The 8,316-nt window shown below is 58.6% G+C and overlaps 1 protein-coding gene across 3 annotated transcripts in view; it reads right to left on the reverse strand.

Annotated features, from left to right (window-relative positions):
* Positions 1-8,149, reverse strand: part of TMEM255B (transmembrane protein 255B) — a 34,191-nt gene extending 26,042 nt beyond the window's left edge. The window contains exons 1-3 of one of the 3 annotated variants that reach the window (XM_077854851.1): positions 7,674-8,149; positions 3,973-4,115; positions 1,864-1,926 (exon numbers count right to left, since the gene is read on the reverse strand). In XM_077854851.1, coding sequence (XP_077710977.1) covers positions 1,864-1,926; positions 3,973-4,115; positions 7,674-8,100 — 633 coding nt within the window. In that variant the 5' untranslated portion in view covers positions 8,101-8,149. The remainder of the gene's footprint in view (positions 1-1,863; positions 1,927-3,972; positions 4,116-7,673) is intronic. The other 2 variants (XM_077854853.1, XM_077854854.1) reach the window with 2 other exon arrangements.
* Positions 8,150-8,316: the final 167 nt, after the last annotated feature.

The following is an 8,316-nucleotide window of genomic DNA, read 5'->3' on the forward strand; positions in this document are numbered from 1 at the left end:
TCCCATGACTGCTGCAGGACTGGGAGTCCCACCTCCCACCTTGGTCTGCGTGCCGGAGCCACAAAAACGTGTCTGTGGGACTGTATCATCCACCACCGATGGTGGCCCTGTGCACAGACGCCGGAGGTGGCCACGACCCCGTGACCACTGCTAATGGATGGATACACAGGGAGCGGCCCATCCACACGCCCGGACGTGACTCGGCAATGAAGTCCCAACACAGGCCACAGCGTGGGTGAACCTGGACTGCGTGATGCCGAGTGACAAGCCAGGACACGAGTCGACACGCACAAAAGTTGAGTAGCAGATGCCTAGGGCTGGAGACAGGGATGCAGGCCTGGTGGCTGATGACACAGGCTTCTGGTCAAAAGGGCAGAAATGTCCTCAAATGGCCTCACATACCCGGTATATGCTAAAGGTCACTGAATTTACACCTTTAAAGGGTGGATTATACCTCAACAAAGCTTTTGGAGGAGAGGAAAGAGTAGGTGTCTGCGGACCAGACGGTCAGCACCACCCCAAGGGTGCTGGCCTGCTCACCACCAGCCTGACACCTGCCCCCCACTTCACAGCCAGCTCTGCCCCTGGGGAAGTCGCATAGAAAAGCCATCAGGAGGCTGACCTTTGCAGGCCCAGGTCACCACTGCCTCTGCTGGATGGATTGCGGGGTCCTGGGGGCTGCAGCCCCTCCTCAGGCAGCCCAGCCGCGAGCCCCACTCTGCAAGCTTGGTGCCTCCCCACCCTGCAGCTTGAACTCAGGGGCCTCCCCAGGGACACTCACATTGGAACGTGGCTAAGCATGGACAGAACTCAACAATTCTTCCAGAGATTCGCTGGGAGGAGGGGGCATGCGGGCGCTGAGCACTGCCCTCCCAGGAGGCTGGGGTCCAGCACTGCCTGGATGGTGGCAGAAGCCTTGGGTCCCTCTGTCCACCTCCTCACAGCCGGCAGCCCAGAGTAGGCGCTCACCCTCCCAGTCCTTAGGACAAACACTTGTTTCTGCCAGAATCCATACCTCCTTGACCTGCCCCCCCCGACCCCAGACCCATCCCAGGACGTCCCCCCTCACTCAGCCAGGCTCGTTCTGCCCCAGGGGCTGCTTGCTCAGTGTGGCCAGCACAGCCCAGCTGTGGACACAGAGGACACATGGGGTCATCTCCTGCACGCCCGTCATGCAGTGTGAGCCCCGGGGCAGGTGGCTGCGAACCTGGAGGTCAGCATGATGGCCAGATTGGAGAGGAGTCAGAAACGGCCACATAGCCCCAAATACCCCTGAACACGAGCCACCTCAGTGACTGGAAGAACAAACTGACCATTCTTGGAGCTCCATCCCCCAAACCGTGCAACAAACAGATGCCAAAATGAAATTGTTAATAAAAATACCGTGTTTGAAATATTGGTCCAGATCGGCACTCACCCCAAGAACCGACTCCGTGGACAGGCAGTGTCTACATGTCTCCACAAAGCCCATCTGAGCCACGGGTCCTGCTGTCCCAGCTACCTCCCTTTTCTCCTCAGCCTGGGGGAGCCTCTATATCATCGTTTCACTTACTAACCCCCATCCCACCCCCTAATCTTTCTTTCCTTCACCTCGACCTCGGCGGCCAGGACTATCACATGAGGCTGTAGGATCCACCCTATGATCCCAGAAGCAACGCTCACTTAGACTAGTTGGGAAGGGCACCCACTAAACCTTGAGACCAGAGTTGTGCAGTGCACAGCCTGGGAAACTGGGCCCTGGTCCTGCGTTGCTGGGTGCGGGTGGAAGGCTTTCCTAGGAGCACTGCCAGAGCCGTAACACACTCTGTTGAGGGGCAGCACTCTTCCTGCCCCACATTTGAAAGAAACAATGTACGTTCTTACCACCTGCCTTCTGTTCTCCACCAGGTTGATGCCAATAATTCCTAAGAAAGCTCCGAAGCCCAGCTGGCGGCAAAGGAAACACAAGGGAGAAAGCACTCAGGTTAGCGCAGGCAGCTCCCCCACCTTAACCGCCCAGTGGCACACACGCTCACACCGCTGGGCGGGCTTCTCCAGCTCCATCAAAGCTGGTGATTGGAGTAGAAGTTGCCAAAACGTGACCCATCTCCACGCCCGTGTTCAAGTACTTTGACGCTTGATCATGTGACCCTGCCCTCCGCACCCTCACAGAAGCTCAGAGTGCTCACAGCTGTGTCCTGCTTTGGCCACCAGGTGAGGGTGACATACTGGAAAACCAGGACCCAGGGCACGCGGGAGAAGAGTTGTCGTCGCCCACAGACGTGGCCGATGCCACTCAGGTAACCCTGGGGAGCGGAGGAGAGCAGGAAGGAGTCTCCGGCACTGGGAGGACGGGGTCTTCCCATCCTTGAGAAAGCCTCGGCTCCTTCCCCCGGACCGAGGGAGGAGTCTGTTGGAGGAACACGCCCTGGCCGTGCTCGCGTCAAGATGAGGGATGCAGGGCAGCGGGTCCCTCCACCGAGAGAGTCCACCTGGCGGGAGACTTTCTCCAGGAATGTCCATCGGCTGAACTGGCGGCCAACAAGGAGGAACTGCACTGGGCCACTCGCGACAGGCAGCAGGCGGCAGGTGCTCTCAGCAGATGGCAGGCGACAGGCAGCAGGCGACAGGCAGCAGGTGGCAGGTGCTTGTGGCAGGTGGCAGCTGGGCTCCTGCCCGTCGGGCTTGTGTCTGAGTTTGGGGCGCTGACGGCTGCTGTGGGTGCTCAGGGGACAGTGTCAGATCTAATGCACGGACGGTCAGACCCGCTTACAGCTACTGAAGCCTCCGTCTGTATCAGTGGAGACGGACACATGAGCACAGGCGACGTTTTCACCAAGACTTCAGGAATCCTCAGGGAGGAAAGACGAACGTTTCCTCCACATGCAGCTTCAGAATATCATAGTCCAGCTCCCCAGTTCAAAGGCATCGGAGGCCCACTCGGACACGAAGGCACTGAAGTGCCTCTGTTGAGTTCCACTGGCTCCGTCCCGTCTCTTCCCGGGGCCACTCTGACACCGTGTCTGCAGACACGGGTCTCCAAGCAGGTGACTTTGTTTTTTAAAGATTTTATTTATTTATTTATTCATAGAGATGAAGAGAGAGAGAGAGAGGCAGAGACACAGGCAGAGGGAGAAGCAGGCTCCATGCAGGGAGCCCGACACGGGACTCGATCCCGGGTCTCCAGGATCACGCCCTGGGCTGAAGGCGGCGCTAAACCCTGAGCCACCCGGGCTGCCTAAATGTTACCAATATTATTACTAATCTTGACAACACTTTCAGTAAGAAAATGTGATTAAATGAGCTTTATTTTAAGAAGGTCTGGATTGAGCATTTATGACAGCAATTTCAAGGGCGTCACAGTGGATGACAGCCGATTCCACAGACCCCTCGTGCCATGTGGGCCCCTCAGCAGATTCTATTGCTAACAACAGTGGACATGAAATCACAATTCAGACACTCTCCTCGATAACTCTGAATTTGGGTGGCACTTCTTGCCAGATCTGAGTAGGTTGTCCCCAGTTATGCTGTGGCATTACTGCCTGAAATCTGAAATTAGGAGTGGATGACGTGCTTTTCTGCTGCCCCCATGAGAGCAATTGATTAGCTGAACCTCCCTGGGGCTCCTCTGCAGGACTCTATTAAAGGCACACTCTGTTCTCCTGGCTGGGCTGGTCCATTCAGAGGCCCAGGGTGGTCCGGTCCAGGGTCTGTCCTGCACGGGCCGGGCACCCTCCCTGGCTTGGGCATCCCCACCCCCCCACACCTTCCCCGTCTCAAGGTTCCAGCGCTGTGCCTGCTCCCCTGCCCTTCAAGGCCCTGTGCTCACGCAGGCCACTGCCTGAGGCTGCCCAAGCGGCCACCAGAACACCCACAGGCCCGGGAGAAGACACAGGCACCTCTGGGCTCAGCCTCTTCTGACCACAACCACTGGCAAAAGGTCCTGTGCCCTGCCCTCCACCCGAGCCCAGACCCAAGGGGAGCAGCACTCACAATGATTCCTGGGTAGTAGCCCCCCATGGTCACGTTCTCTGTCCTGGTGGTGGCAGTCAGGCCGACGGTCAGGATGGAGACAGACACCACGAGTAGAGACCCCACAAACCAAAGGGAGGTCTTCTTCCTCTTCGCAAACCCTTCTAGAAGAAGGACAAATGAGGAGCCGTGAGAGAGGGATGGGGCTTAGAGCAGGGTCTCAGCAAACACACATCCTGCCTCGCCCCACCTCTCTGGGGCCTGGAGGGTCTGGAAGATCCTTCCGCAGGTAACCCAAGCGGCCCACGTGACTGACCCCATCTTCCCAGGACCCTGTTTCTCATGGCAGGAAGTCAGCGTCCCCCTGGTCACCCACTAGTCCCCCTGGAAAGTTTCTACCAGGCTCCTCGACGTCCTCTCCTGGAGGACACGTGCACCCCCACCTGCCTGCACCTGCACAGCCTCCCCCGCACCTGCCTCCCTGCTGGTTGGAAGTGGGAGCCTCTGGCCGCACCCCTGCAGGCCCACTGCAGCCAGTGAGCTCCGCTCCAGTGTTCACCGCCCCGATATCAGACCCCCCACCTGATGGGCCCATGAGGGCAGCTGGGGATCTGTCTTTCCCTGCTCCATCTCTTGTGCCTGAGACTGTGCCCACAGAGTACATCCTCACTGAACACCAGCACCACCACAGCTCACCCCCAAAACCAATGCCCATCCTGGTCTGCAAGTTCCCCAAAGCCTTCATCCTGACAACCCACACAGCAGAGGTCATGCCTGACCATTAGCATCCATCAAAGCAAAGGATGTCTAGTAGGCCCTCCAGGAAATCTCTGAGAGAAGCCTGTCCCTCTGCCTTTCTCTCTCTCATCCTTTCTGCTGCCTGGAATATGAGCATAAAGGTGGAGCCCCAGCAGCCATTTTGGGCCATAAGGGAATCCACACTTACAGAATGGCAGAGCACAAAGAGCCTGGGCTGTCTATCTCCAAACTTTAGTAGCAGAACAAAGTCTCTGGACCTCATCTGCTACTTGGGACGTCAGAGTGCTTGTGGACAAACCTGATTCCAGGTGTCACAGAACTCAGGAAAGCAGCCAGACAGGAGACCTTCCCAAGGTCTCTCCAGCCCTCGAGTTTTGACTTCTGGGTTTCCCGTTGACCTGACTCCCTTCCCTGTGGTGTGTCTCAGGGAAGGCAGGGAGGCCTCATTGGCCGGGACCATTTGCACTTGGAGACACCCACTCCCACCTCATGGGCAGCAGCCACACAGCAGAGGTGGAGGCAAGAGTGCATCCGGGCTGTTGGGTTTTGTGTTCTTGGAGCTTAGCCATCTGGATTCCTGTGCAGGATAAGAAAAGAGGGTGCTTCTCTGCACCAAACTTCTTCAATCAACATCCTGAGTGTTTAGCAGCAGAGACAATGGCGCATGACGGCAATGTCCAGGCTCAGTCGCTGCACACAAGGTCCACACCCCCGACAGTTTGTGTGTGAATTTGCATTTGTGCAGTCCCATCAGCTGAGCTCATGGCAGGTCAGCTACCGTGCCCGCGACGGGGTCCTGACATGCTCAGAAGTCACGCGGAAGAACAAGTCACCCTGCAAACTCGTGCAGGTGACCTCCTCTGCAAAGGGTTTTTCTTCTGCTATTTTTCCTCACTTAGTATGGAGCACATCTCTTGCCCCCAGCCTCAGCCAGAGCACAGCCCCCGGGGGCTCTCAGCGCCACGGGGGCACTCACCTGGCCTAACACCCTCAGCACGTCCCAGGGTCGCGCTCTGACGCGCAGATCACAGAGCCAAGGGCCAAACATGTCTCCTCAGGGATCGTGGGATGCTCCCTGCAGCCCATTCTGTCCTTTTTCCTTCTGAAGCCTGGGCACAAGCAGATGCGGCCGCTCCGTCCGAATTTCCATGACGGGCCCGAGGTCACTTGGAGGGCGAAGCTGCCGTGGTGTGGCCCCCGCAGGATGCTGGGAAGCCGAATGCCGCCCACCGCGAGGTCTCTGCAGGCACTGCCCAGAGACGGAGGAGAAGGCCCTGGCCTGAGACACTATGAACACAGGACTGGGCATAAGATAAGGGAACAAGAAGTAAACCCGAGAAGGGAAGGCAGGATCATAATTTCCCCAACACATGCAGTTTTAGGTCAGGTTTTGCAGACAAAGGGTCCTGTGCTGGAGGAAGGTCCTCTCCATCCCGTCCACACGCAGGGCTGAGCGTGGTGTTCTACCAATGACGTGCCTTGACTGGTACCTAAAATATCTACCGTCAGGTTTGTCACAGGCGGCTGCCGCTCAGAAGGCCTCGTAGTCTCCATCCCCCCAAGGAGAAGCCCGCAGAGTGGGGGCCGTGTGCCCCGTTTGCCACCAGACCCCACGCCCAGCTCAGATGACAGGCAGACCTCTTGGGTACAGTGACCTCCATTTCCCAAGCTGGACAGTGGAGACAGAGACAAGCAGCTGCATCACCCGCATCTCAGCTGCTGTCAGGACACATGTGAACGTGCAACGTGAGTGGAGAGAGCGCTAAGACGGCCTAACAGGTGCTAAACTGGCTTCCCTCCCTCTGGGGAGAGGAGTTTGAGGGGCAACCCTGAAGGCTACCAGCGGCATCTCCCATGGGACGTACGTCCTCCCGCCCAGAACAGCAGGCACTCAGCCCCCGGCCCCTGCCCCTGCCCTCTGGCCACCACAGCTCTTCTGGAAGCCTCGCCCCGTCTGACGAAGGGCAACCAGGAGCAGACACGTGTCACCAAGACCAGGCAGTGCTTGTGGGGCCTCGAGTCCCAGAGAGAAGAGTGCGCTTGCTCCATCGCGTGGGATCACCCGAAACAGAGGGACAGTGACGGCCCCCGGAATCCGAGCAGAAACCAGAGACTCAGCCTCAGTTTCCTGCTCCGCGACTATCCACAGGATGCATGCCGGTGCTGGCCGCAGAGACGCCGAGTGCAGAGTTCCCAGCTGCACTAATGTTTAGTATTTTTAGATAAGAGCCCAAGTCCAGCTGTTGTTTATTAGTTTATAGTTCCTCGTCGGAAGGAAAGACGCCCGACACTGCCTTGTAAACCACCAGTCATTCCAGTGCAGTCATAGGACACCAGTAGGTGATCCGTCTCTGGAGGACGAAGTCACAGGTGCCAGAGCTCTGTGCTTTAGAGAAGGGAGCCGCACATCTGTTTCTTTCAAGGAAAAGCCAGATTCTTTAATTATTTAAAAGCCAAATACCGTTAACTCTGGTTTTTAACAAGAGAGGCCTCCGAGAGGCTGCACATGCACGCCTGGCGGGACCCCCAGACAGGGAGCAGCAGCCTCTCTGCCCCGTCCCAAACCTGCCCCGCCTGCTCAGGACAGTGCATCCATGTCCTTCGGGCCGTGTGCCCAAGGCGGTGTCTGTCAAGGCACCCGGGGCTCCCGGAACGAGGGCACCGGAGGGTGTAGAGGCTGGAACACGGCTGCGCCCAAACCGTGGGGAGAAGCCACCATCTGTGCAAACAAGGTCTGGAAATGTCTGCAGGCTAAGCTGGGACAAGGGAGGCAGAGGCCGGGTCCGTGGTAACAGGAGACATGGAGTGGGGGGAGTGCAAGGAGCCAACTGTGTCAGGACAAAGGGCCCTACAGGTGAAGTCCCGGGGCTGCAGAAAGGCGAGCGGACCCTGCCCATGACCCCAGCCCAGGACTGCAGTCCATGGCCTTCCAGGCACCACCGGGGTGCTGGCGCCCCACTCACCTGTGGCATCCAGCAGGGCCAGGGGCCCGGGCACCGAGGGCTGCATCCTGGGAGGGCCTGCTCCTGGGGGCCCGCCCTGCCTTTGCGACTGCTGCAGCCAAGGATCTGCGTGGCCGGAGCACCGCCCCTCCTCTGCGTGCACCGCCTCCTTCCCACCTCCCTCCGGCCTCGGTCCCTGTGCCAGAGCCTGAGGGCCAGCAGGCAGACCAGCGGGAAAACCCTCCAGGGCTTCTGGTCGGTGCCCACAGGCCACAGGCTGCAGAGGAGTGGGGAGGCTACACTCGGCTCTGACCTCCCACCTGCCCCGACCCCGACCGGGCTCCTGCTCTGTGTCCAGAGGGCAGCAGACGCTTAAACTCAGTTCCCCACAAATGGATGAACCAGGGACACATGCAGGCCACAGGCCCCTGTCACATCCCTCCATCATGCTGGTACGGAGTAAAGACCCCAGGTTAGGATGGCAGCATCTGGGCAAAGGGGGTCCCGGGACCCGGGACCGTGCATGGTGGCCAGGAAAGGGTCTCGTAAAGGCCACCGGTGCCATCTTAAATCGTGTGAGCAGACACGTCACAGCAGAGGAGCCGAAGCACCAGCCAGCGTGACAGGCACCCACCTCCCTGGTAATGAGGAGAACACCGACACG

This window comes from Canis aureus, chromosome 17 (genome assembly GCF_053574225.1).
Source record: "Canis aureus isolate CA01 chromosome 17, VMU_Caureus_v.1.0, whole genome shotgun sequence".
In the NCBI taxonomy this organism is placed as follows: Eukaryota; Metazoa; Chordata; class Mammalia; order Carnivora; family Canidae; genus Canis; species Canis aureus.